This window comes from Cariama cristata, unplaced genomic scaffold (assembly GCF_000690535.1).
Source record: "Cariama cristata isolate BGI_N322 unplaced genomic scaffold, ASM69053v1 scaffold10822, whole genome shotgun sequence".
Taxonomy (NCBI): Eukaryota; Metazoa; Chordata; class Aves; order Cariamiformes; family Cariamidae; genus Cariama; species Cariama cristata.
In genome coordinates, this window is record NW_009604452.1 from 1,822 (window position 1) to 29,769 (window position 27,948).

Sequence of the window (27,948 nt, forward strand, 5' to 3'; positions counted from 1 at the left end):
GTCCATCACAGCCAGTGAATTCCCCTAGATCCTACAAACATAGCCAACGGAGAAGAAGATCACAGCGTTTAGCCACTTGCTCCTTGCCTGATGATTCTGTAGAAAATGTTTCTTCTCCCTCTTCAGTTACTGATGGAAAAGTGTTCTCCATCAGTGGTCAAAACCAACAGTCATCAAAATTGGAGGGTAATGTATCTTAATCTAATAAAGAACTGCCCAAGAGAAATTGAATCATAAAAATTAGACCTTTCATGGTTTTCATCTAATGGGATATTTTGACTTACTGTAGCTATAGCTGTATGCTGTTCCTATGTTATGTAACGCTGCAATCCAAACTGTTGTTTGACCTATGTATCTTTTTTAATACTACATTTTTTCTTTTATGTAGTACCTGATGTTGCTCATATGTCACTTGAGAAGCGTGGACCATGTCTCCCTCTTGATTTAAGCCGTAGTTCGGAAGTTACAGCACCATTATCCACAGAATCCACTTTCCGTAATGAATATCCCTGTAAAGACAAGGAAGATATTCAGATGATTACATATCTTTCTTCCAAAGCAGTAACTGATGGAAGAGTAGCTACAACAGCGTCAGGTAAAGAGATTCAGTATACAACCAGTTAGATTTATAGTTGTAGGGTTAAAACGTGTATATATTCAATCACACAGAAAGAGGGGATACTTTTTTTTTCCCTTTCTGCACACTCGCAAACCTGCCACTCTTCCTGGCATCCATCTATCTGCATATTCTTCATCTTCCGCTGGCTTTGAGCTGCATTAGCACTTCTTCTAACACACTTTTGAGGAGGATCTGAGAGTGTTGAATGTAAAAAGCAGTATTTCTTTCAAAAATATTTTATATTGTTAAAACTTGTAAAAATAATTTAAGAAGTTGTTTACTAAGATACTAATATGTACTAAATCTAGATGCCCTCATTTATCTTGTGGCTTCAGCGTTAAAACTTAGTACATTTTCAAAGACAGTCAACATTCTTCTACCTTTGCTTCTGTTTGCAGTGGAAATTTTGTCATTTGCTTGCTACAAAATGTTACTTGAAAATATTTCTGAAAAATCGTCTAAAACTTATGTAGATGTGGTTCACCCTCACAGAATTATATTAGAGGCCAGTACGGGAACTCTGTGCTGCCTCTCACTTCGTAAGTGTTTACTGGCTACTCTGGTTTAAGTGAATCACTTGGATAGAGGCAATTAAGAGATTTGGAGCAGGGTTCACATACTAGTTTGCAGACCCCAAAAGTGGGTTGTTTTAATCCAGTGTATGTTAGATGTCCATTTTCATAAATAAACCTCTTATGTGAGTATCATACCGTTTTTAATTGACTTCCAAGAGAGAATTCTCTCAAGTCTTTTGGTTTTTGATTTTTTGTTTGTTTTTTTGTTAAATGAGAAAATTGTTCAATAAAGTAAGAGGAGGAAGAAAATCAAATTATTGTACTCTGCTGGGGAAGTTTTTGGTAAATGTGATCGGTAGTAAGGGAGGACAACATGACCTTATAGTATATAATTATGGCACTCAAATTATAACTTAGTCTTGTTGCAGGGGGGAGAAATAACAACTTTGCATTAAGCTGATATTATAGCTGCAGTGCTCAACAGGTCAGTGAAACATTTTATTTAGTATATACAGCCCCTTCTTGGGTGTCTGCTTACACATGCTCCCACTGAAACTGTAAGGTAATCGCTTCATTGAATTGTAGCATAGCTATTTTAACCTGATGTAGCAAAAGCCGAGCAGAATTTTTGGATCAATATTGCATAGATTAAAACAGGTGATTGTAATTGTCCTTTCTCTCTCAAAAAAAAAATCTATTAATCTCTTAAACTAATTTGTCAAAATAAGGGCTATGGGAATTTCTAATGAGCTGCCACTTAAACTTTTAAAAATATTACTTAATTTCTCAAGTGAAACCATGTGGCAGTCTTCATTTGCCTTTGATACATTGCATAGCAGTAGAATCACAGATTCCTGAGAAAATGTCTTCTGTAAACGTCTTTTTATCTCATGTCTTCTACCACTAAGAGAAGTGCTTTTGGGAGATATATATTTGCCCACTCATAGACCAAGATCATAAAAGAAACCAACAGCTTCCAACTACCATCTGTTTCTTGTTTCTTAGAACTCATTTCAGTTACTAGGAATTTTTCTGATTCTGGCTTTTCTGATATTTTTTCTGTATCATTTAGTGTGTAGTTGGTAATGCTGATAGGTATTTATTTTGTTGCCCGCTTCTGTCAGGGGACTGGCTTGGAGTCCGAGTGATCTGACTCTAAACCCAGCACCCATGTGTTCCCTTGTACCTGTTTATTTGTTGAGCTGGGTCTTGGTCTTGACCACAGCTGAGTCTAATTAAAGAAATAATATGTTTCATTTATAGCCACCTTTATTTATGATTTGAAAGTGTTTGATGTCCACACACTTCATGTCAGGAGAAACCATTCCCTGACAAAATTATCTGATATTACTACTTGAGTCTGGAATGGGAAGATGGAAGCACTTTCAACCTATGCTGGAGGATACAGTTTATAGTGTATGTAAAGCTTAATGGGGCTTTTTTGGATCTACATAATTTTAAGTGTTATAAGCTCTCAAGCTCTGGTGGAACTCATTTGTCTCATATCCTCATATTCTTCTTAGAAGAAAAAGGAAAACAGCTTTTAAGCTCAGGTTTGAAACCTCTGGAGTTACTTTACACTGTTGAATAGTTTTTGTTGCATTCTCTGCTTTACAAGGTGTCTTTTTGCTTTTGAAATAGCACAGGTTCTCAAGACAGGTTACTTAAGCACACATATTTACACCAAATTCTTGCATGCTTCAGAAGAATTAATAGAATCCACTCTTTTTTTTGTCACTACTTTTCCTTTTCTAATGAACCTGTTTAAACAATGTCAAGCTAGTATATAAAGGAGAGGTACCCAAAGTTTTCCTTTCTCATTCCTGTTGATGCTTGAAATTATTGAGAAAAGTTAATTTGCATTATGCAAGAACATCTGCGTGCCTAAGTGTAATTTAATATATCGCATTGTTTAGCATATGCATTGTGACTCTATACATTACAATTTGAGAACTCTGGTGTAAAATCCAGACTATTCTGTAATTGTCTGCTTTTTTTAATCTGAAAGAACTATTTTAAATCTGTGTCCTTTTATGATGTTTCTGTTGTTTAGATTTTATTGACACAGTCTGGACAGATCTCGTATTGAGATTTTGATAACACTATGGAATTTACCAAGTGGACTTAAGTTGGACATGCTGTCTTCATAATCATTGAAGTAGATAAGTGTAGTTTCAGAAATTACAGAGATAATGGAAGTATTTAGCCTGAAACAGCCTATTACAATCACCGACTCTTCTGTAAAAGAGCTGTACTGATTTAGACTCAGAGTTGCAATTTGTGGCTTTGGAAGTTTAGACTTCTGATGGAGGCTATCTGTTGAGTCAATTGAAAAAATAATTTTATGTTGTTGAAAATGATGCATTTTAATGAGTTCTTCATTCAAAAGGTACTAACTTGGTGTTTTTCAGAGAGGAGGGACAAGATGCACTGAAGCACAGAAGCCTAAATAGCAACTCATAGTATGAACACATAGATCTCAGAATCGTTGCTCAAAATGAACAATTTATCATTTCTAAAGGCAACACAAAAGCACTGTGATCAATTCCTTCAGTCCACAGGCTACGTGGAAGTGCTGTGTGCTTTGGTAGACACTGATACACTACCAGTTGATCATTGAGCAGAGGTACTGCTGTGCCTAAACTGTTGCATGGGCCTACTTCTGATGGCCTGATATTGTACACACACAACTAAGAATCCTTGCTTTCATTTGTCGAACTGCTTAAAATGTGGATAACTTGCATTTTTGTCACTTAGTCTTTCCTAGACTTTAAATTCACAGTCAGTCGGAATACATGCAAAACGCTGTAGTTTTCCAGTTCTGACTACATGAAGTTCAGATCTTTCTGTAGTTGCAATTTTCTTTAGTTTTTTTTACTAGGTGATATTTTTCACTTGGTTTCTGTAACTCTACACCATTTATGTTAGTTTAACTGTTATGTGTTGAGCAAACATAATTTCAGCAAGCAATCTCGGTTTTAAAATTTAAGTAAAAGGAAAATATTACTACCTTTACTAATATAACAATAAGTATTTATAATACTAATATAACAGTATTATCATTAGCTGTTATTTTGTGTTCTAGCTCAGTCTATGATTTTGCTAGTAGGGTAACATTAGGTTAACTATATGGGAGAAATTTGCATTTATGCAAAAAGAAAAAAAATATTGTATACTTTTACATAATTTTACTGACAACAGTTCACTGCAGCAGGAACAAGAGGTGACTGATGTACAAAATTTTCAGAAAATGAGATCAGTCATTTTTTAATAAACTCTTGCCAGTGTTATTGGTTACCCTGCTTTTAAGAGGTATCTAGACTCTAGTGAACTAAAGCTCTTGTTACTTTGGAGCTGTTTGTTTTACTCCAAACATCTATTCACAGGTTTACTCCCTAATTTGAATGTCTGCCATTCTAATCTCTGTCCTGAAGTTCCCAGCTGATTCTTGGGGTGATGAGCTGAAGGCAAGCAAGAACCTTTCATACCCTTATCCTTCCTAAAGAGATAATTTTGTGCAGGTTCTGGTATTAATCTGTAATATGTATTTAAAGTGCATTTAGATATAAAATTCATGCTATGCACTGGGAATTCAAAACACAAAAGTAATGATAGAAACATGAATTATGCTGACCATGTTATGATTTAAGTGGTATATTAATGCAGATCATGATGTTTCTGTTATTAGGAAACTTGAAACATCAAAAGCCATGGAACAGAATATCGTGCAACAAAATAAGTTGCTTAACATTGGTACAATTTATTTTTAATTTGCTGAACTGAAATAGGCAGTACCACTAAAAGCCTGTCTGTGCTGCTGCGCTCGTAGGACAGCATCCTGTTCTGTGCCTGTGCTCGCACAGGGGAGGCTTGTGTCGCTTGACCTTGTCAGACCAGGAGAGGTAGCATTGGAAACGTGTCGTAAACCGGACTGCAAAGTGTTGTGGTTTGCATTTATTTTTAATATGAAACCAGTCTTCTGGTGATAAAATTGATCTTAGAACAATGATATAATCAGTAATTTCTCGAGTCTAATCTCTAAGCATCTTTCTCTCTGCTGAGTGTTAATTGCAAAGCTCCCACGCTTCACTTTGTGGGAGGTGGCTGACTAGACTGCTCCACAAGAACAAAATTGCAATTAAAAGTAACAGTTAAAAAAAAGATAATATTTCCATAAAGGAAATTTTTTATAAACTAGTATTTTTCTTGCTGTATTTGTTACTTGTCCTTCAGACCATGATTGTCTGCTTCATCTAATTTTGTGATTGATTGTAAGGCATAGTGATTGCACAGTTGAAAACTAGACTTTACAAGCCTTCACACTTTATTTAGGATTTGAGAATTTAGGATTGTCAATCTAGAATGATTTCTCATTAACGAAAATAAAAACCAAGAATAACATTGCAGTGTATGCAGGCATAATAGTAATTTCTCTTTTCAGGTTACTATAGTAAGGCAGTCTGGAAAGCTCTGTTGTTCATATGGATGTTTGTGTGACTGTAGCAGATTTCTGCCCATCATAAATGTTCCCTCAAACAGTTACTTAGTTACTAGCTGATTACTTTGTCAGATATGCTTGTATTAAAAATTATTGAGACACTGAAGTTTGTTGTGTTGTGGCTATCAATACCAGAGCACGTTTGAATGTCTGAGATCAGGATTTCTTCTGAATAATGAAGTTTAAGTACTAATTCATCTAATACTGAGACTAAATTTCTCTTGCGATTGCTTGGATGATGGATCATTCTCACATCTTTTCATCAAAATGGCAGTGACTTCACCAAATTATGTGCATTTGGGTGATCCTTTTGTGCTTTTTTTAGAAACCAGACAAGACGTTGATAGCATCATGATGTGGAGAAGTGTCACTTTTTTCTTTTGCTGAGGTGCTAAAGTATACTCATTGCTCCACAGATGGCAAAGCAGTTCGGAGAAATGTTAATTAGGAAACCCAAGAAAGGAATTATTTCGATAGTATTTTGTGTCGATGAGAAGTATCCTAGCAAGCTAAGTCCACCTGTGAAATACAGACAGAGGCAAGAGCCTGAATAGTAGATCAGTCTTGAAAGGATTTTGGTCTTAGATGAGATGGTTGATTTGAGGTAGTGGAAAGGCTCAGGTAGCCTCAGCCATGGTCAATCATTCAGCTTGTGTCTTGTGTTGGAAACCAACATGCAGAACTGAGCCGCTGCTTCTGGCTGCTGGCTAGATTGCATAGTATGGTGTTGTCTTGCATCTTGCAGCTGGGAACAGCTGGCATTTATAAAAGTGCTGTGTGGTGTGGTAGGTGATGTACCACTTGCTATTGCTACCCCTGCAGCTTTCTCACTCTATGTCATTTTGATTGTTTTCCTGAGAAGGCTGCCTTGGACCTGGAGTAAGTTTCATGTAACGTGTATGTTGTATCATAGTAGAATTGGATTGGTCTGTCCAAGCCTGGAAGGCCACCTTATGGAGTCAATCTTGCCTTTTCCCCGGAATCCTTTTATGACTGATGAATTTACTAAATTACCTTAACGCTGCTTATTTAAAAGCTATTTGTTATTTTATTACTGGATATTAAAAAAAAATTAAGGAGGAGATCAAAGAACCCATTCCAGATCAGCTTTGTATTTTGTCTTGACACCTAGCAGGTATTTTTCAGGACCTTTTTTGTTTTTTTTTTCATTCAGCACTTTAACCCACACGTGTTTCTTACATGCTGATACTTTTGTTGGGCTCATGCGCTGAGAGACACCAAAGGTGACTGGTGCCTCCACGTACTTACAGCTGGCATTGTAAAACCTGAACCCCTTATGACTTTGCAGAGCTGCCTTTTTGTACAGTGTGACTTCGGTATGGTCCTGAAATATCCTTAATGGTCTGATGAAGATTAGGCTTTCGTAATTACATTTAAATGAAACTTAAAGCTCACACAGTATTAGTGAACACAGTAATAGAGAGTTTCGAATTAGTTCAATAATGTTCTTTATAAATAACTTTTATTCTAGTTTGATTATTTGAAAATTCCATTGTCCTATTTGATTATAAATATTAACAATGAAAATTATAATTTGAGTTTTGTTTTGCCATGTTATTTCTTAATTTGCATCAGATAAAGATTAAAAAAACAGATAAATATTTCACTGAATAAACTTCTGGATAGTGCAATATAACAATTGTCAGTATATGATGCTGAATTCTGACAAATTATCACAGTATTTTACATGTAATTCAAATATGGATTAAATAAACACATGAAAGACAGTGAATTATTTAAATATTATTAAAATCAATGAAAAATGCAATAAGCAGAAGTGTACATTTCATACATAGCACTAATAATGTTGTACTAGAGCTTAGTTTCTCTGTTCACATAATGGAATGTTAACTTAAAAGATACTGACAATGTCAGCGCCTTTAATCCTTACTGTTGACATGGGTTTCTATTACAGTGAAACAAAAGGAAACAAAAAGGCTTAAAAGTAGCGGCAAAAGTAGACTTTAAACAGTATAAGTAGTTTAAAAGTGAGTGCAAATTCCAAAACAGACAAAGAAGTCTTCTGTGGCATGTATTGTCTTGTATGTAAGACTAAGACCTAGGCATTCGTATGCAGTAATTATATGTTAAGTGTGATGATATTATTACCAATAATTGACATTTCAATGATCTGACACAGCCAGTGATCTGGCTGCAATCCTTACAGAATGCCTAGTAAATCTGTCTTCTTGTTTTCAGCACCCTCGTCCCATGTACATGCCTTGCATCTGGAAATGCCTTTAACCAATAGTCTAAAGTTACCCAAAGGGAATAGTAAAAAAAAGAGGTCTTCCACATCAGTGAGCTCTGAAGGGACAGAGATACAGTGCTCTGTGCCCATAAAGGAGAAATGTTTTGAGAGTCTGAAGGAGAAAATATTAAAGAACGTGATTGAGAAGGACAAGCATTCAGAAGTTGGTAAACTACAATACTTTTTGTTTCCAGTGCTTTAGACAATAAAAATAATTGTAAAGTGACTTTAAAAATAATTTTATTGTTTGTATGTTTCTTCTTATTATGTACCATTAGGACTTTTTACAGCCTAATGACTTTTACAAGAAAGTGGGTCATCAACCAGACATTGCACTTATGTAATTCTTCTTCAATTTGCAGGTGCAGTGAGATTGGAAAGAAAAGGAAAACTGGAAGAGAAAAGTTCTTCAACATACGGTATGTAGAGGGCAACAATATTTTTAGGAAAAGAGGAAAAATTCTCTAACGCTTGATGTTTCTGAAGAGCAAATGTAAAAGCGTAAAATATTTCCTGGGCCCAGCTGGACGTCTTTTGTTTGTTTAGGTCTTAAAAACAGTTTTTATATATATATGACAAGTTTATAGTGGAAGAGTAATTTTAGAAGAGAAAATTAAAGTGCCCATAGCAAGGATTTGGGAAAAAAGTACCTATTAGAGGTCTGAAAAAAAGTTTGGTGAGTTTTTTTGTGTGTGTGTGTATTTTTTTTAATTTTTTTTTCCAGTTGATTGGTAATACTACCTTTATTTCCATGCTAATTTGGGGGCAGGGAGGAGAAAACAGTTGAGTGTTACTAGCGAAACATTTGGCAATTCTTGAAAGAAAATATAAATTAAGAGGGTTTTGGTTTTATCCTGTGTTAAAAAAAAAAAATAAAAAAATATTAGAGTTAGACAAGAATTCATAAATGATTCTGCTTTTTTTTTCCAGGAGGTAAAAGTTCTGTTTCTGTATTCCCCAAGAAGATAATAGAACTCCAGTTTGTGTGCAGGGAACAATCCTTAAAGACCGGCTTTAAGGATTTATTTTCTGTAACAAGTCATTTCCTCGTTATTTATCTTACTGCTGATCACTTAGAAAATGATTATGGAGTGAAAATGTTGTGGAATATATTTATCTGGGGAGAATTAACAGGTTAAATAGAATTTTTCTGAGACAAAGTACTTGTCCTCTTGTGTATGCCAACAGTGCTTAGAAGTGGACTGCAGTGTAAAAAATGTATCATAAATTTTGGTCAGAATCAATTTTGTATGAGGATGTCACTGTGTAGTAGAAAGTGCTGACAGCATCAGCAGTTTTGTGATACTGAATTTCCTTCAAATGACTTTCTATAGGCCTAGTATGTGTTTTTAAGACTATGCTATCTTTTTGGTTAGGAATTTTGCACTTTTGAAAACTTTTTCTCTTGCCCAAAACTTTTTGTTCTAAACTGTAAGTGAAATAGATGTTATAAGCTATTTAAATAATGTCACTTATTTTGTGTGCTTTGCTGTATCTTCTTCCGCTATGATATCTCATTTGGAAATACATAAAATGTTATTTGTTGAGAGAGATTCCTTTAAAGCATTCTACCGGCAATTAATGAGAGACATGCCCAAGATATCAAGTCAATTAACTGAATCATTTTGATTTGACTAGGCAACTGGAATACTTGATTTTGAACATCATCTGTAGGTTAAGCCGAATGAAGCAGGTAATTTGGAATGGTACTGCTGTTTTAAAATGTTTCAATTTTATTTCAGGTAAAAAAAAAGAAAAGGAAAAAGAGAAAAAAGAGAAAAAGGAGAAAGATCATAAATCGAAACAGAAAAAGAAGAAGAAAAAAAAGAAGAAATCTAAGCAGCATGGTAAGTTCAATTTACATAGTTTTCAAGTAAGCAAAACAACTCAGTGCATTTCTGACATTAGAAATTAAAACTTGTTTCTAAACAGTATGAATGTCTAGTTTTAGAAATTTTAAAGAATAAGCTTTGGCCTTAAATGTTGAAAGGACATTTAGGTTTATGACCTATTTTTTGGATTTACAGCCTGTCCCTAAGTGATGGACATAGATATTTCATGGAAGTTTTTTCTTCCTTCGAAAGATATGCTCACTCTTATCTCTTCAAATTCTTCATTTGAAGCTCTGTATACACATCCTACCTATTTTGCTCTAACATTAAAATTATTCTAGTATCTAGTCTGTTGCTAAATTTCAGTGGATTACTGTATATAATGCAGCCTCTCCTTAACAATTAATCCTTAACAGCTGAAATTGACATCCCTGTTGCAACAACCTTGTTTGTTGTCTTGACAAATGATGGTTCCATTTATCTTTGTCTTACTTTGCTATTCCAATTCTTTGATCATATCAGTCATCTTTTTCTTTTCTCTGCTATTTCCATTCCCTAGAAGGACAAAAAAAATTTGATTTTTAGATATGAAGCTCTAGGTAGCTTGTGCTTTTTTAACAAAATAAAAAACCCTTTGAAACCGCTTCATGCTTTGTTTCTCCTGGTTTGAGAAGTACTCCTGTAATAAAGTTTTAGCACCGTCCATTCTGTAACTCTCCTTGGCATGATTTCTGTGGAAAAACTGGACAATGTTTGGGGGTTTTTGGTTTTTTTTTTGTTTTGTTTTTTTTAGTAAAAAGATAACTCTTCTGCTGACCAGTACAGTTTTACTGTTTCTTTGTATTTCTTCCGCTTTTCCACATCCTTTGGTTTTTTTTATTTCCCATAACATCACACTACAGGTTCCTTGGTTTACCTTTTTTTGCAACCAGTGCAGTCTTAGGTGCAGCATTATGGCAATAAAAATAACAGCATGGGCAAATGCAGACTCATTCTGTCTTTTCTTCTTGCCAAAGACTGAACTTTATTTTTTGTGTTCTATGCCTGCTTACTTCAAGAAGTGTTTCAGGACTTAAAATAATACTACCTATTTTTATCTTGCCTCTGGGTTGGGTTTTTGAGAACATCTTTAGATATTAAAAAGTTTAAAAATTAGAATATAGACTGTCCTTTCTATGCCTACCAGATTGACTTTACTTTTGTGTACCTTGAGAGTGTATTTCACTAGATATCAGTCGTAAAAACTTTTAAGATTTCTTAAAATATGAGAAGGTGAAAATGTAAAACCTTACCAAACAAAAGAATTTTCTAAAAACTTTTCCACAAGAGTGTGTGAAAAAACCCTATGCATCAAAAGGAGCTTCTGACGACAAATTTTTAAAGATGCCTTGTGGATCTCTCGAGTGATTATACATTTGACTGTCCAAAATTTGTGACTCCCAAATCATGCAGTGCTTGAATGTGAACTGCAATAATCTAGGTTTCACATGCTTTACCATCTTTGTATTGGAGTAATACAATTTTAAACTATGAACTTCACTTGCTTTTTTTAACCTAAAAATTGTTGGGAGTTTTTTACTTACACTGGGAAGGCATCGAAGTATTTGCAAGGTACTGGTAAATGCTAGGTATGCAAAAGCCAAAGAAAAGAACAAAAACCCCAAGACCCTAAGCAGTGCCGGCTACTTCATCTGTGATTATTAAAACATGGCAGGGTGAGTTAGTACTCTCCATGGGTTTCATTTTTAGGAAAATGTTCAAAAGTAATGTGTCATCACCTTATGTACAGCAATATCCCCAGCAGCACTCTCAATGCAGTTTGATAAGAGTGAGAAAAATGTTTTATAGCTCTTCTGTCCTTTGTGTATATGACACTGAGTGTTGATGTAAAAGTGTTTGAAAAAGAACTTGCATAAAAATAAGCAAAATAATAATTGAAATATTTGAAAAAAGATCTTTTCTGCAGAACTGTTTTAACAGGTAACAAGGTAAGCTACAGATTTGAAATAAGGTCAAAACTAGAAATGTGTATTTTGTAATGGGGAAACATTGACATAGTATTTCCCTGAGCCTTCTATTTCCTGTATTTCCAAAGAGAGAGGTAAATAGAGAAGTTATCTGTCATCTTTGGTGTTGAATCCTGGAATTTAGATGAATCATCAGAAAAGGCTGATGTAGTGCACAATTTAGAAGATTTGGGAGGAGTTGGTCAGACTGGGGGTTCTCATCTAAACATGTGATACATTGCTGTTTCGCAAAGTGCTGTGCTTGAGATCAGAGAGTCTGAGGCTTCACACTGTCTGGGGTGCACTTGGTTCTCTGGTTCCATACAGCTCTGACATGCAATGGGTTCTGCAAACCCTGTTCATCCAAATTCTTTCAGATGGAGTACCTCTTGCAAATTAATATCAGAGCCATTTTCTTATGTCCAGTATTGTTCTTTGGTTTTATCTTGTTGAGTTTATAGGGTGGTTTGTTGTGGGTTGGGGTTTTTTGGATTCTTTTTATTCCTTTGGTCTTTTTGCTAACTTGTCTTGAAGCGTAGAAGCTTGGCAGAGGTACCATGATTAGGTTCCAATTTCTAGGGACCGTATCCAGTGCTTGTAAATATTAGGAGAAAACTATGTACCTCCCAATGCCCCAACAAATACAAATCTTAAATCCAGATGCAGAAAGCAGTGTAAGTAAAACTTGAGCATTTTATTCTTTGCAAATTCATCTTGTGAAAATCTGTTTCTGGTAATCCAGAAGTATTCTGCCTGGATATTTTTTTTTTTTAACTGGGGAAAAAAAGAAAAATTCTTCGGCAGATTGTGACTCCAGTCTGACCCTGAAAAAGCCCACTGAAAAATGATCTGTCAAAAGAAGCAGTCTTCTCTTTCTCCAGGACTAGCTCACTCTACTCAGAGCATGGGCAGAAATGAAAGGGTGCGAGGCATGCTCCATTCCTCTGGAATCAAATTGAGGCATCTTGGGGAAGAAGAAGGAGCGGGCACATTGTGTGCTCCAGATAAGTTTTGCACAAGGCTTTCAAACAAACAAAAAAAAATCCAACAAAAACTCTGAGTATATGCGTGATTGACTGTTCATATAAAACCCATATCACACAGAAGGTAGGTAATTTCTGTTATTTGTACTGTTCTGTTGCAGTGAGGTTGACAGCAATATAACATGAAGTAATTGACTCAACTACTCATTGAATAGAGTCCCCTACAGTGAATATACTTAGGAAATGTGGTAGACAGTGTGTTTTTGACAGGAGAAAGTAAATATGAACAGTGGCTTTATGAAAGGTATTTAGGAGAGAAACTTACTGTGGAACCCGTTGCAAGAAAACTGTAGCTACAGCTGGTAGCAGGCATGCTCAGGAATGCTTCCTACAGAGGGATGAAGGTGTAGAAATCTGATTACTCACTTGTATTCAAAGTAATATGTTTTAAGAAGAGTAAATGGATCACTACACTTAATTACCATTTCGCCAGCATAAGACATGGACATGCTCTAGCGGGTCCAGAGGAGGGCCACAAAGATGATCGGGGGCTGGAGCGCTTCTCCTGTGAGAACAAGCTGAGAGCCTGTTTAGCCTAGAAAAGAGAAGGCTCTGGGAACACCTTATAGCAGCCTTCTAGTACTTAAAGGGGGCCTACAGGAAAGATGGGGAGGGATTTTTTTATCGGGGAGAATAGTGACAGGACAAAGGGTATTAGTTTTAAACTGGAAGAGGGTAGATTTGGATTAGAAATTAGGAGGAAATTCTTTACTGCAAGGGTGGTGAGGCACTGGCACAGACCCCAGAGAAGTTGTGGCTGCCCCATCCCTGGAAGCGTTCAAGACCAGGTTGGATGAGGCTTTGAGCAACCTGGTCTGGTGGAAAGTGTCACTGTCCATGGCAGGGGCAAGTAATATGTTTTAAGAAGAGTAAATGGATCACTACACTTAATTACCATTTCGCCAGCATAAGACATGGACATGCTCTAGCGGGTCCAGAGGAGGGCCACAAAGATGATCGGGGGCTGGAGCGCTTCTCCTGTGAGAACAAGCTGAGAGCCTGTTTAGCCTAGAAAAGAGAAGGCTCTGGGAACACCTTATAGCAGCCTTCTAGTACTTAAAGGGGGCCTACAGGAAAGATGGGGAGGGATTTTTTTATCGAGGAGAATAGTGACAGGACAAAGGGTATTAGTTTTAAACTGGAAGAGGGTAGATTTGGATTAGAAATTAGGAGGAAATTCTTTACTGCAAGGGTGGTGAGGCACTGGCACAGACCCCAGAGAAGTTGTGGCTGCCCCATCCCTGGAAGCGTTCAAGACCAGGTTGGATGAGGCTTTGAGCAACCTGGTCTGGTGGAAAGTGTCCCTGTCCATGGCAGGGGCCTTGGAACTGGGTGATCTTTAACGTCCCTTCCAACCCAAACCATTCTATGATGTATGATTCCATGTCGTATCTGGGGCAGTCTCTCCAGTCACTATGATTAAGGACAGGCTTGCAAATGTTTTCCTTGAGGCTGTTGCAAATAGTGTATGTTAGAGGAAAATATATCATGCTGGTATCAATAAATGTCAATACTGCTGTATTACCAGTAAGCAGAAGTGCATGGTGCTGTCTGCACTTGTGTGCATGCTCTAACAGCCTCATCCTGCTCCCCTGTCTGGCTGAGCAGGGTGAGGGTCCACTAGTGAGAACATAGAGAGATATCTGTGTACAGTGTGGATCCCTCCAGCAGCTGGGCTCAGACACTGTCTGCCCACTAGCTGACTCTGGATCCCAGTTTTCCCAGTTACTAGCACCTGGACATACCAGCCTCCAGGGCCACAGCCCCACTGCATTACAGACCATCTCACTCGTATGTGCACTCTTGCACATGCCCAGAGTTGGCCAGGACTTCCCAGATTCACATAGCTCCCCAGCTCTCGCCCTTAGAGAGGCCCTCACACCCAGAGCTGGCCCTTGCAGTCGCACTCACCCCTTGCTCCCACTCCACTTCACCTGCTCACCAACTGGTCCAGCTTGATCTCTACTAACAATCCGACACTTGCTCTGGTTCCCGGTGCTGCAGCATGAACTCATGGGCCCCTGTGACCCTTGCAAGTGGCTGGCACTTGAGTCACTCCAGTCTCTGCAGGTGCTGGCACCACAGACACATGGGCCCTTCCAGCTGTGGTCTGACTCCTTTTGCAGGCACTCAGACTCCCATAGACATACCTACACACTGAATAGAAAGCCTCTTACCTGGATAAGAGTTAGAAATGGGTTTTAATAAGAATCACAGAATAGTTGAGGTTGGAAGGGACTTCTGGAGGTCCTCTGGTCCAAACCCCCTGCCCAAGTAGGGCTATCTAGAGCTGGTTGCCCAGGACTATGTTCAGTTGCCTTTTCAGTATCTCCAAGGAGGGAAGCTCCACCAGCTGTGCCAGCACAGATAGGACAGACTGTGCTGATCAGATGCAGGGCATGGCCAGACAAGTGTACTGACCAGCAAACTATTTATGCACAACTGACCTTTTTTATGCCTTTATTCCTCTGTTTTCCCTGTGCTTGTTCCTCCTCAAATCACTTAGGTCCATCCATTTTCCCTGCCTTTGGTTATTTTCAATCCCTGTTGGGGACAAGGTCAGACAAAACTCCCAGAGAGACCCTCCTGTTGAGTCACAAGGTCTGGAGAGGACCCCCTTGCTTTCTAAACCCCTTCTCAGAGAGGAGTCTAGTTGTGGCTGGATTCACTCCTAGTCCCAGACTTGGTCAACAGCTTATGTCTAAAGGATTAGATATATGCAGTCAAACCAGGCAGATGGCAGACTCAAAAGAGAATTTTATTCATTTAACCAAAGTTGAAACTCAGGATAAAAAGAAAATGCGCTCTTGACCAAAACAGGTTTATACTCTGACAAATGTTAAACTACAGGTTCAGGATACCATGTGGAATTCAATTACTACATGCCTCAGAGGATCCCCAAACTTTGGAATGATGATTCAAAATGCACAATCATTCACCTATAAGATGAAGGCTCTCAACCTCGAGAAGTTTCCTTAAGTGACATCCCAGCCTAAGAGGAGAGTCCCTGACGGCAGACCCATTGCTCCAAGGAGGACTGACTCAACATGGCCCCTTGGCAGGGCTCCATTTATACCCTAGGTTGAATCTGATCTGTGGTCATATGTGGTCAGTGGTCCAGAAACTTCTGTCTGTCGACCGAGTGGCCCCACCTTTCCTGTCCCTGGACTTAGGGGTCTATCAGTGAAGAAGTTTCTGTTGTTGTCTAGGGGCAGGGTGTGCACCTGCCAAAATCCCAAAATTACTTTCCCCTACATCCCATAGTGTTCCCCAACCCTGGGCTGCAGCTGCCCTTAGTCCAGAAGGTGATCCAGAGAGCTGCTCTGGGTAATGCATCGCGATGGGTTTTACACCTGAGTAATGGAGAGATGATGCTTCTGGGACAGCCCTGGGAGGGGCCTGAGCAGGGTGTGTTTGTTGTTTGCCTGCTCATCTTGTTTCTCTGGGCTTGTGCATACCTTCCTGGGGTGCTCCCAGGCCCATCCAGGAGCCATCAGCCCATCAGTGGCCTGGGAATATCCCAGGAGGGTTTTCTTTGGACTCCCTGTGCTTCTCTGCAGGTGTGCAAACAAGCTTTTATCACTTAACCTGACAGGACTGTCTGCAGTTACTTCTAGGTAGCAACAAAGAGATCTAAGGCAAAAAGAGAGACTTAGTGGCAGTATCTCTAAGGATAGCAGAGGGTACAGGATGAATTGTGGAACAAGAAGACTGTATAATGTTCTAGGAAAATGATTCCTCTGTACATTCAGAGATGGAGAGGAGGGGGGAGTTAAAAGGATAATGCTTGTCAGCTATTAAACTTCATTATGTTCCTCACTGGAAATTTTTTTTATAAAATATGTTAGGAAGAGCTTTTGCCATTTCATATTTACAGTTTCATTATCCTGATACCTCAATGTTGATATTCTTTACTTCTGAAGGTAATGTTGCAGTATGCTTAAATATTCTTTTTTTTTTGCATTTGTCATTTGTCATAAACTTTAATTTAGTAACAGCAACTTATTTTCTTTTAACTTTTCAGATTATTCAGATTATGAAGATAGTTCTGTTGAATTCTTGGACAGATGTTCCTCTCCATTAACACGGTCCTCGGGGAGCTCTCTGACTTTGCGCAGCATGTTCTCAGAGAAGAATACATCATACCAGTATCCAAGAGCTATCTTGTCTGTTGATCTTAGTGGAGAAAGTAGGTTGACTGAACAACAGCTTAAGTTTGTAGGTTTAATTCTTTGAGAAAGAGAATTTTAAAGGAAATTGTTTGGTTTATGTTTGATATTGTAGCTATAAATGTGGTGACTGATTTATACTTCATCTATTTAAGTCAAAATGCTTATATTCCTCAAACTGTTCTGCATTGTACTTGCTTCGGTTAAGTGTTGCTACTGTGCTTCAGAGGAGATGACGTTAAAGATTTTTTGCAGAATTCATCAGGAAATCTAATATACTAGCAGTGTGTTTGAGAGCGCTGTTGGTTTGTTTTTTTTTTGCTGTGTGCAGGTTAAGATTTTTAACTACCAAACCCCCCCATATTTCTGAAAAGTATTACATCTCTGCACACACAATTTCACATGTATTTATATTTACTAGACCTCTCAGATGTGGAGTTCTTGGATGATTCCTCTACAGAGAGTTTGTTACTTAGTGGTGACGAATACAATCAGGATTTTGATTCAACTAACTTTGAAGAGTCTCAGGATGAAGATGATGCTCTCAATGAAATTGTTAGATGCATTTGTGAACTGGATGAAGAAAATGGCTTTATGATTCAGGTAAAGATATTTAAGAGGGGGATATATTTTCCGTGTTAATGTCTTGCTTGTGAAGGTCCGCTTTTGATGTGTTTGAGACCAAAGTTATGTAGAGAGCTGTAAATAGAAGTGAACAATAACAAAAGATTTCTACGTTCTGCACTTGGCATGGCTCTATTTGGTGTATGCAGAACTATTACTCTAGGATGGGGTTTCTCCAGCAATTTAATATGTTAAAGAGGTTTGTAAGGAAAGGTAACCTTTTTCTTTATAGCCAGTGGATAAATTTGGAATAAAGTATCCTGTCCCACATGCAAATTTTCACTTCTGTCCACAGACCATCCCAATTATACCAGCCCTTCTGGTTTGGCCCTTGTGCTTTGCAGTACTGACTGTAGAAACCACTCTGCTCACTGTAAAAGTACCTCAGCTATATGCAAGATCTCTGCTATACAGATGTTTTAGTATTGTCAGTAACTGTGATGTGTGTGTGATGTGCATGCTTCATCTTTAGAACAGCACTTCTCAAACTAGATATCATACCTGATTTTAGAAACTGCTAAGAATTTGAATCTTACTTGGTATAGAAAAAAGGGAAGAAGAGTATACAGCATCTGCACAACATTCAGGTACTGATAGATTGCAGCTCCTGTTGCTTACCTATTTGTACTCCAATGAGGGGAGCAATTTCCATCTAGTAATGAATAATTTTAAGTCTTTGTCTCAAGGAATTCATAATATAGCAATTAGATCAGATGCAAGCAATAGTGAGGAAGAACTGAGTTGTCGGTAACTTTAAAAAAGCCATGAACTTCCTGTGGTTTTTTTCACCACTCAAAAAACAGGTTTGTATTCAGCTGTTAATGTGGTACCGTTTCTGTTGAAAATATGGAACCTTTTTACGTGAGATTTGAAGGAAGTAAGTATGACTGTCCTATATTAGTGGACCTAAAGTTTTTTGGAAATGACAGATAGACCTGAAAATGGAGGACACAAAGACTGTCCCTGGGAACACACTGAAATGCAGTGTTGTGTTGGAGGAACTAAGCAGGAGTTCAGCTATTGTTATAATGTGGAAAAATGGACTGATGTAGAAATCTTTGGAGAGAGGAGGGGAAATTGTAGCCATAGTGCTATGACAAGAGGAAAGGTGATTTCAGTGTTTTGAATAGGCTGATGCTCAAAAGCATGTCAAAACAGAGGAGACCCTTTCAGTGGTAAAACAGCAGGTACTTAGAAAACAAGAAAATGCTGAGTTGAGAAAGGGAAATGTATTTTTAAGTGGTAGTTTCCTGCCTGTTTTTAAAGTCCGATGACAGCCTGATTTTTCCTCTTCATACCTTGTCTCACTGAGAGCAACCAGTTTGCTGTTGCTAGGCCCTCATGTCTTACCACTTCTATTTTGCTCTCCTATTCTCTTGTTTCTCCTCTTTCATTTTCTCTTCATTTTCTTTTTCTTTTAGATTTTCCATTGGTGCGATATTAAAAACACATCTTTCTAGCGCACTGGAGAGATGCTTTGTAAATATAAATATTTAAACTGAAGAGTTTTCTACTTTTCACTGTTATGCTGTAATGTATTACATTATCTTTCTACTTTACTGTAATATTATACTCCTGTCTTATGTTTCACTACTAAATATTTAGGTGCTAAAATACTGAATGTTGTAATAAAATACTATTAAATATTACATCTTCAATTTTTTTTTTCCCCAGTCTGGAATTTGTGGTTGAGGTAACTTTCAGAACTAGAGCTCTTTTTTAGCTTGATGCCTTTGCCTACCCGAACACAAATTGCCCAGCTAAAATAATCTTACTCAAACCAGCTATTTAAGTTAAACTACTGTTCTCTGCATTTTGACGATACAAGAAGTAGCTTCTGATTTTTGAATCTACTTATCTCAGTTTTAGTTTCTGCTTTTGTGTTTTTCTAATGTCAGTGTGAAGAGTGCTTGTGTTGGCAGCACAGTGTTTGCATGGGACTGTTAGAGGACAGCATTCCAGAGCAGTACATCTGTTATATCTGCAGAGATCCGCCAGGTATGGGTAAACCACCTTTATCTGCAGCTGTCTGCTTGGGATTTTTAAGCAGAGATGTTATGCATTGCTTAAATTGTTAAAGCTTTGTCTGTTTTGCGTTATCTGTTATACTTCTTTGGGGCAAGTGATTCTAAGTTTGACTCTGAGCAAAAACTTACTTTCCTGTTAGTAATGTCTTGTTTAGCTATGCTAAATCTTATTCATGATCTTAATTACCATCGCTTTAGTTGTTGAAACTTAATTCCCCCCAAAACTTAGCACTTTTTGACATTAGCGTAGTCTGAAAAGTCTTTTTAAACAAATCATTCTGGTTAGTTTGCGATCTGGTTTGCCTATACTTGGAATCACATCTGTTCATTTAAATATTTTTTTTTTAGAGAGAAAGGACTCATTAACACAGTACATTCAAATATGCTGTGGATGTCATTTCATATTAATTGCAATTTTATAATGTTTACATTTGTCCAGAATTGTGTAAATAAAGATGTGGAACTGAGTATGTAAAATATAAAAAGTGCTAGATTTTTTTCATGGTAAACCATACTGCACAAACAGCATATCTTGAACTTAAGATTGTCAGGATAAGTTTGAAATGGTAAGATTTAGGAAAAGTCTATTTACTTTTAAACTGAATGTATTTGATTAGGAAGATGTTGATTTGAAAATAGTTCTGTCCATAAATCCATTTTTCTTGCAGTTACTTGGAGAAAAACTATATGATTTGGAAGAAAGCTTTTAGTATTTTCCCTGACAATTGATGCAAACGCACATACTTGTCTTCTAGTGAAATATCCAACAGTCCAGCTTTTTCAAAAGGGCAATGAGACTATACACCCAAATTTACTTTCATACTGAGTTTAAGAAATGAAATCTGAAAACTGTTTACAGAGGTATAAAATCGCACAGTTTTTTATTAGTTATTTTTGGGAAGAAAATTTAGGAAAATAGAATTGGAAAGAAGTGACTTTTTCATTTGCCCCAGTGTGAATCTAAATTGATGGTACAGAGTCTTATTTGATAGTTCTGTGTGGCATACTCTTTGAACAGTCAAGCTTTTTCTTATTAAAAGCAACTAATTTGTCATGTGTTCTTTCCCTGCACTGTACTAGGGACTTGGTTATCCCCTGTTATGCAGAGACTGTGTCCCTAATTTTTACCTTCTCTCCCTTCCTAACCATTACTTCTTTTCTTTCTGTGTCAGGAGAAAAAGGTCATTCACAATGTCAGTATTTTAAAGTGTATTGGGATAATGGGCAGAAAGGAGATAGACAGGGTATTCTCCTGAAAGGTATGAAGGGCTTCCATCAACCCATTCTTTGTTCTGTATATGATGATAGTTTGATATGAAATTGAGTGTAAGATATTGCAGTCACTCTGTTTGTCTGGATTCCTCATTGTAAACGACAATATTGGAATAATTAGCATTATACATTTCTAGTTTTGTTTTTTGTTTTCCTTTTTTTTTTTTTTAAATAATTATTAAATTACTGTAGAAGCATTAGCTAAATACTCATTCATACCTGTTGGGTTAAGATTGTAGATGGTGCCATAGTATGGGACACCAAAGGCCCGCTTACAACAACATCCTGTCTAGTAGTGTCTGGTGAAAGGCAACTCAAAGGAGAGTGTAAGAAGTCTGCTGTTGGATAACTTTGAAATGTCTGCTTTCCATGAAGCCTTCTTCTGGCTTCTGATAAATAGATATTGACTTCAGTATTGAAGCAAAATATTTGTCTTTTAGAAACAAACTAGGTGTTTTGGATATGTCCACATGAAATCCACTTTCTAACATTTCTCTTGGTAACTTAGGTTTTCTTTTTAAAAAAAAAAATAAGCTGCAGTAGTTAGATAAATAAAATACTGATTTAAACTTTTTTTTTTCCCAGTTAGATTGATAATAGTGCAGTTCTTAATATCCTGTACTTTGATTGCAGGGGTGATTAGATTTTCATTTCAAATACCATTTAGAGAAGTCTTGAGATTTCAGGTTTATTTTTGTTTTCATAAGTGTTAAAAGTTTCCTCTTAGTCCATAAAAACTAGATTTTAATATATTAATAGCAAGATCTTGACTCTTTCTTTCATGGATGTTATGAGACATTTAGGAGAATACAGCATATAATTATAGCACTCTAATTTTAAATATGTTTCTGCTGTGGCATTAGATGGCCCTCAGTTTGTTTATTGCTTACCCCAGGTCAGAGGTGGAGTGCCAAATATCTTTATGATAAAGACTGGCTAAACAATGGACACATGTGTGGATTATCATTTTTGAAAGAAAACTACTCTCATCTTAATGCCAAAAAGATTGTGTCAACACATCACCTACTGGCAGATGTATATGGTGTAACTGAAATATTGCATGGACTGCAGTTGAAGATTGGGATATTAAAGTAAGTATCAGTCCAGAGTTTATTCTCCATCTTCATATATTTAGGTAGCAGAGACTACCATTATTCCATATGCATTATTCTCTCACATTAAAGTTCTTTCTTGTATAATAGTTTAAATAATTCAAGTGCAAGATGTAGAGTACCCTCAGCTTTGGTGGGAGTTAGGTGTTCAGTACCTGAGCAGATCTATTGGGATTATTGATGATTTTTTTTTATATATAGTCAGTTTTGTGTTAAAGGGACATTCTGGATTTATCCTAAACTGATAAGTGACCTAGGAATACTTACGTATTGATAATGGTTCTTATCAATAGCTGTGATCTAGCAGAAGTGGATGCTTAATAGTTCAGTGCTGTTAAGTGGTATTCTCTATAACTTTGTTTCCTTCTCTTCGTTGCAGAAATAAGCATCACCCAGACCTTCATCTCTGGGCTTATTCAGGGATGCGAAAAGAACAAGAGCAAATAACTGTTGGGGTAGAGAAAAAATTAATTAATTTTCCAGATGCTGTAAATCCAACTGAAAGGACGTATCACAGTCAAAACCATAAAGAGCCACCCAGTATACCCCAGAAGATGGAAGAAACATACATCACAAGTGAGCACAGTTACCAAAAACCACAGAGTTTTGCTCAAGACTGCAAAGCAGTCACTGACCCTATGAGCTCAGATGATGAAGATACAAGTAGTTTTGACGAAGATCAGGAATTTCACACAGAGAATAAAAACTGTTTACAATATTCTTTTAAAGATGATGGTGTGAATGAGCAGGTAAGTATCATTCTTAATCTGGGAAGTTTCTTAGATGGAAAAATATGTTCAATCTCATAAAACTCAAGCACATACAAGTATTTAGAAATGTTCATTGTTGTAAGTCGATATATTCAAATAAGTCAGCAGAAATCACTAGAAGCAAAGTTGGATCTCTGAAATACTTTCAGGTGAAGTATAACCATTTTAGCTGGTGAATGAAATGCAAAGTGTGGTTAAAATATTGCCAATGCTAAAACTGTTTATGCTCAATCCAGTGTTGCGGGGGGAGGGGGGGAAGAGCTTAAATGCTTAAAATGCAGGATCTTGAAACAGAACTTTGTATGTTTTTTGTGAGGTTGAAGAAAATGGGACAAGTTTTCTTTTTTCTCTCAATTCTGTTTTCTACGTGTGGGGTTTGTTGTTATTGTTGTTTGTTAAACTGAGGTTTGTAATAATGTTTATTACTGTACTGTATTCTTTTAGTAGCAACACTGTCTAGAATGCTGTCCACAAGTAATAATTTACTGACCAACTGATTTCATCTCATGTGCAACTTCTTTTGATTCTTTTATATTGCATATTTCTTCTAACTAAATGTTTCACAAGTTTTTAGCCGGGATTATATTTGACTATTTAAACATGTCTCTCTTGTTTTTGCGTTAATGGTTTGAATACATTACGTTGTGGAAAAGGTTTGAAACTTGTTAGTCTGGTTTTAGTGAAAAGTTCTCTTTGAGCAAAAAACAAAGTGAAACAAAACTTTCTGTTTTCTGCAATACCAACTATGTGAGAATAAGTCGCCCAACTCATCCCTCTTTTGAAGTACAATTTCTGGTGTGGAAGAAATGAGTAAGATATGTCTTTTTTCTTTTAATTTTAGTTTTAACTGTGGCATGTAAGCTATATAGTCTGAGTATGAAGTTTTGGCTCATTCTAGTTAGAAATAACTGTTTGTATGCTAAATCGCATGATTATATTCAGTTTGTATAGTAAGGAAACTTGCAGCAGTATAGTATAAATACATTTGGAATTAGAAGAAAGTACATGTAAGCAGTGAAACAAAACTAATGTTTGTTTCAGACTAAAGCATACATCTAAAAAGCCAGGTGCTCTTTGTTTTACAAAGAGAACTGTTTGGGGCAGTGTCAGAATACTCTTTCCTTTGGGACACCTTAGTTCGCCTTGTTGTCAGTAGTCAACCTTGATATCTGAAATAAGTCTTTCTGTCTGGACTTAATATACATTGAAAAGCTCTCCTTTGTTTCTCCATGAACCTGTTTGTACTTACCTTAAAACCATGATGACACTGGCATTGAAGTGCCAATTTTACATGAACTGACTTGTCTGTAAGATGTCTTTTTCACCTCTCCTTGTCAAAGTTTTGGTTGGGGCTTTGGATTTTCCCTTCTAGCATCTCGCAGAACTTGGATTATTCTGGTTTTCCATACTGTTTTGTCTTATCCTAATCTACAGTTCTGTTACGTATCTTCTTTTCTCTTATAAACAGTGTTCAGACTGACTATTATGGAGTCCCTTTTTGGACTATGCATCATCTTTAAAGTTGTGTTTAGTTTCCTGGTTCTTGCTTCTGAAAGCATGAGCCTTCCCCACCTGAACCTCCCATTTATTTCTTCTTCACAAGCTGGATCCTGTACTCTGCTTCTGTTACTACCCCTGCTATCACTCCCTGATTGCCTACATTGATCTCTTAACTTAGAGGAGGACTTGTTTGATCTTGTGGGTTTTTTTTTCAAGGAACGTTTACTAGCCATTTGAATAAATACAGAGGTCATTAAAAGGTAAAAAAATAAATATATTATCTGCTGCAGTGGGCATCTAAAAGATCACCTAATGGATGATCTTGGTTTTAGAATTGTGGACTTGGGTCCTCATACAGCAGGGGAAAAATGGCATTCTTCTCTTGTGGTTTTAAGGTCTGAAAGTTCTAATAAATAGGGCATTTCTTACTTATGTTGGAAATATCTTTTACAAGATTAATAACAGTTTGAATAATGAAAACATTGTGGAGGCAAACCTGATGTCTTGAGAGAAGAAAGATTTTATCTGAAAGGTTTGAGAGTTTAGAGGTTTTTTATGACTCTTTAAATCTGTCCTTGATGAATAACTTTAACTCCTTTAATGAATATTGTGAATATTAACATTCTTGTCCTCCAGGACTTGCTCATAAAGCTACCAGCAGGTTGGTCCAGGTTTGATTTGGTTTTTTTAATTGATTTTAGGTCTTAAAAAGAAAGTTTTTGGGTTTTGGTTTTTTTGTTTGTTTGTTTTTTCTTGAGAAGTAACTGAAAATCTGTCAGTCCCTATTTTCTTCTTCCTGTCTCTTATCACTCTTCCCATTCTTGGTTGGAGGAAGAAATACTTTAAGAAAAAAACGGTGTTAAGTCTGTTATTATGTGAAGTAGAAAAAAATTAGCTAGGCGCTTCATCAGAGAAGTATATTAATATGATAAAATTCACTCCTTGCTCTGGCATTTGCCATGAACTGACACTGTGTAAGCACATGTATCCAGCATTCTAGTTGCTAAAATAGAATCATCAATAGTGAAAGAACTTCATCAGATATGAAGTCATAGTGGATGTAAAATGGAAATTGTGAATATTGCTAATTAATGGAGATGCTGAACATTTTAACTCATTAAATCCAGTATACTTCCTTTGGTGGCTTCCATTAGCTGAAACACCAAATATAGAAAGTTGAGGAACTTGTGTATTATCTCTGACTCACTATGAAGATACTAATTATTGCAAAGAAGTCAGTCTTCCTCAGATACTATGATTGCATAACTCTGCATGTAATTGCCCTTGTAACTATTCCCAAACATGTTCAATTCTATCCCAGACTTGTGCTTGCAAATTACATGAGACCACAGCAACAGCAGAAAATCAACAAATAGAATGGGCAGCTTATTTGTGCAAAATGTGACTTTTGACATCTTGGATATTACTGGATTTTAGGGAGTTTTCCTTCATTCTCTGGCTCAAGTTGAAACAAATGTTAGGATTTTGCACATTTTTGGTGATGGTAGACTGATGCAGTTCAGCACTTCATGATTTAAGTCATGTTTTGTATAAAAAGGGCATGGAAATGCAGTCTGTGTTACTGCATTAAACAAAGTGCATGAACTGGTAAACTTTACCTCTTATGTCACTCGCCCAGTGCTCTACATGCTCATTGTTATGGAATTTGTGTTTTGTTTGGTTCAGCCTATTGATGTGTCATGGTTTGTGGCTTTTTGAGTATACTTTTCGTCAAGTAGACAGAAGTACAATTCTGAAACAGCGTAGTTTATCATGTGACTCAGGTGTTGAAATCAACACCAGAAATTTAAAGAAAACAAAACAAAAAAATCCTTTTAAATGGCAATTTTTTTTCTTTCTGTTGCTTCTATGAAGAAGAATTCTGCTGAAGGAAACACTGTGTTTGTTTGTAATGAAAGAAAAGGCTCGGAAGAACAAGTGGACACACATCTTCAATGGCAGCTAAATCTCCTTACCCATATAGAGAATGTACAGAATGAAGTCACCAGCAGAATGGACCTGATTGAAAAAGAAGTTGATGGTAACTGCATTGCCACATACTTGTTAATATGCCTGTAACAGTATTTTTAATAGCTACCATGTTGAAGGTGATCTGAGGCACTAAGGGTGGATTTGTAAGTATTGTATTCAAATTTGGGTACCCAAAATTATAACCAGAGCTTGTACCCTTGATCCCCTCTAACCCCTTCCACAAGTTTTGAATGGCTAATAAAGTAGCCTAAGCACTCAGGACCCCTGAAGTTTGTGATATTAGGCAGACTTCACAAAGCTTAGATAACTTCTCTGTCCAGATTTGGATCATAAAGTTGATGGATTTTTCTATGCCTGGAATGTTTTTGGTCTGATTGTTCTAGTAATTGACAATATTTAGGAAAAAAAAAAAAAAGATGTGTTCAGTCTGCCTTCGACTTTGGTTTGCTCTATATTAGTAAGTAACTGGTTTCAGGAAGACAAATCAGGCTTCATGAGAAAACTTGAATGAAATTATAGTGTAGGAGTAAATATTACAGCATGTAAGTTTACTTGCCAGTCATCGAAATTAAGAATGAGGGGAGCTTGTAGTCTAGTCATAGGAGTCCTTATTGTCTTTTGACAAATAAAGTTGTCTTATTCTTATTTGCAGTTTTACTTTCAATATTCCTGCTCGTGCTAGGCAATATTTCTAGGCTAACAGACTTGACCTTTTCCCTTGTATCTCTGCAAGCAAAGAAATTCCTTGAAACATTTGTTGAAGATTGGAAAACCGTTCTCTAATCTGGACTTTGTAAACAGGAGCCTGTTAAAGTGACAAAAACAAGCCTTGCATTTAAGGATTGCGTTTCCTGTTGCAGAACTGTCATAGCTAGAAGATGGTGAACTGGAGTTTCTTTTATGTGTGTAGATGGTAAATCGTTAGCCAAAGGTATAATTTGCTCTCGGGTACCTTTTTATAGTAAAGGTCAAATCAGAAGATATATTTGGATTACTTGAGTGAAACAGAATTAGTTGGTGTTTCCCTAATAAAAATTTCTTCTGTTAAATAAAAATCACAGCCTCAGTGTATTTCCCCTTCTTATAAAAGACAGACAGTAAGAAGGGTTTAATTTTTATGAAAGCTGTTTCTGGAAAACTTATTCTAATCCGCTTCCTTTTCCTTCTGTAGTTTTAGAAAGCTGGCTTGATTTCACTGGAGAACTGGAACCACCAGATCCTCTGGCAAGATTGCCTCAGCTCAAGCGACGTATCAAACAGCTCTTAATTGACATGGGGAAAGTACAGCAAATAGCAACGCTTTGCTCTGTATGACAAAAGGAAGAATAAAGAAATAAAAATAGGTTATTTACAGTGAATTTTCTTACTAGCCACAAGACTGACAGGAAGACAGCAAAAAGCTGAGCATTTATCTGGTTCTTTGCTGATTACATTAATAGCCTGAAGCTTTAGAAAGAGAAGAGGAAATTTAGAGTAAGGAATCTGTTATATTGAAAATCTGAATTTTCAATGTCCAGCCTTCAAAGTGTTATGTATTACATACTGAAAAATGTTGGTATGATTTTTAATATGATAAACAAGAAAATCCACACACACAGGAAAGTTGAACAAACAAAAACTCTGCAAAGAACAATGCTACTCTTTTGAAACCTCTGGCAAAAAAACCTAAATTAGCAGAATTCAGCTGACTAAAAATT

At 36.7% G+C, this 27,948-nt stretch overlaps 1 protein-coding gene across 1 annotated transcript; it reads left to right on the forward strand.

Annotated features, from left to right (window-relative positions):
- Window positions 1–27,948, forward strand: LOC104158067 (PHD finger protein 20-like protein 1; the record flags this gene model as incomplete). The annotated part of the gene is made up of 11 exons (XM_009695628.1): window positions 1–186; window positions 389–595; window positions 8,267–8,323; window positions 9,647–9,751; window positions 16,810–16,974; window positions 17,376–17,557; window positions 19,477–19,576; window positions 21,773–21,968; window positions 22,369–22,738; window positions 26,138–26,300; window positions 27,423–27,948. Coding segments are annotated over 11 exons (1,874 nt in total), but the record flags the coding sequence as incomplete, so codon positions are not given.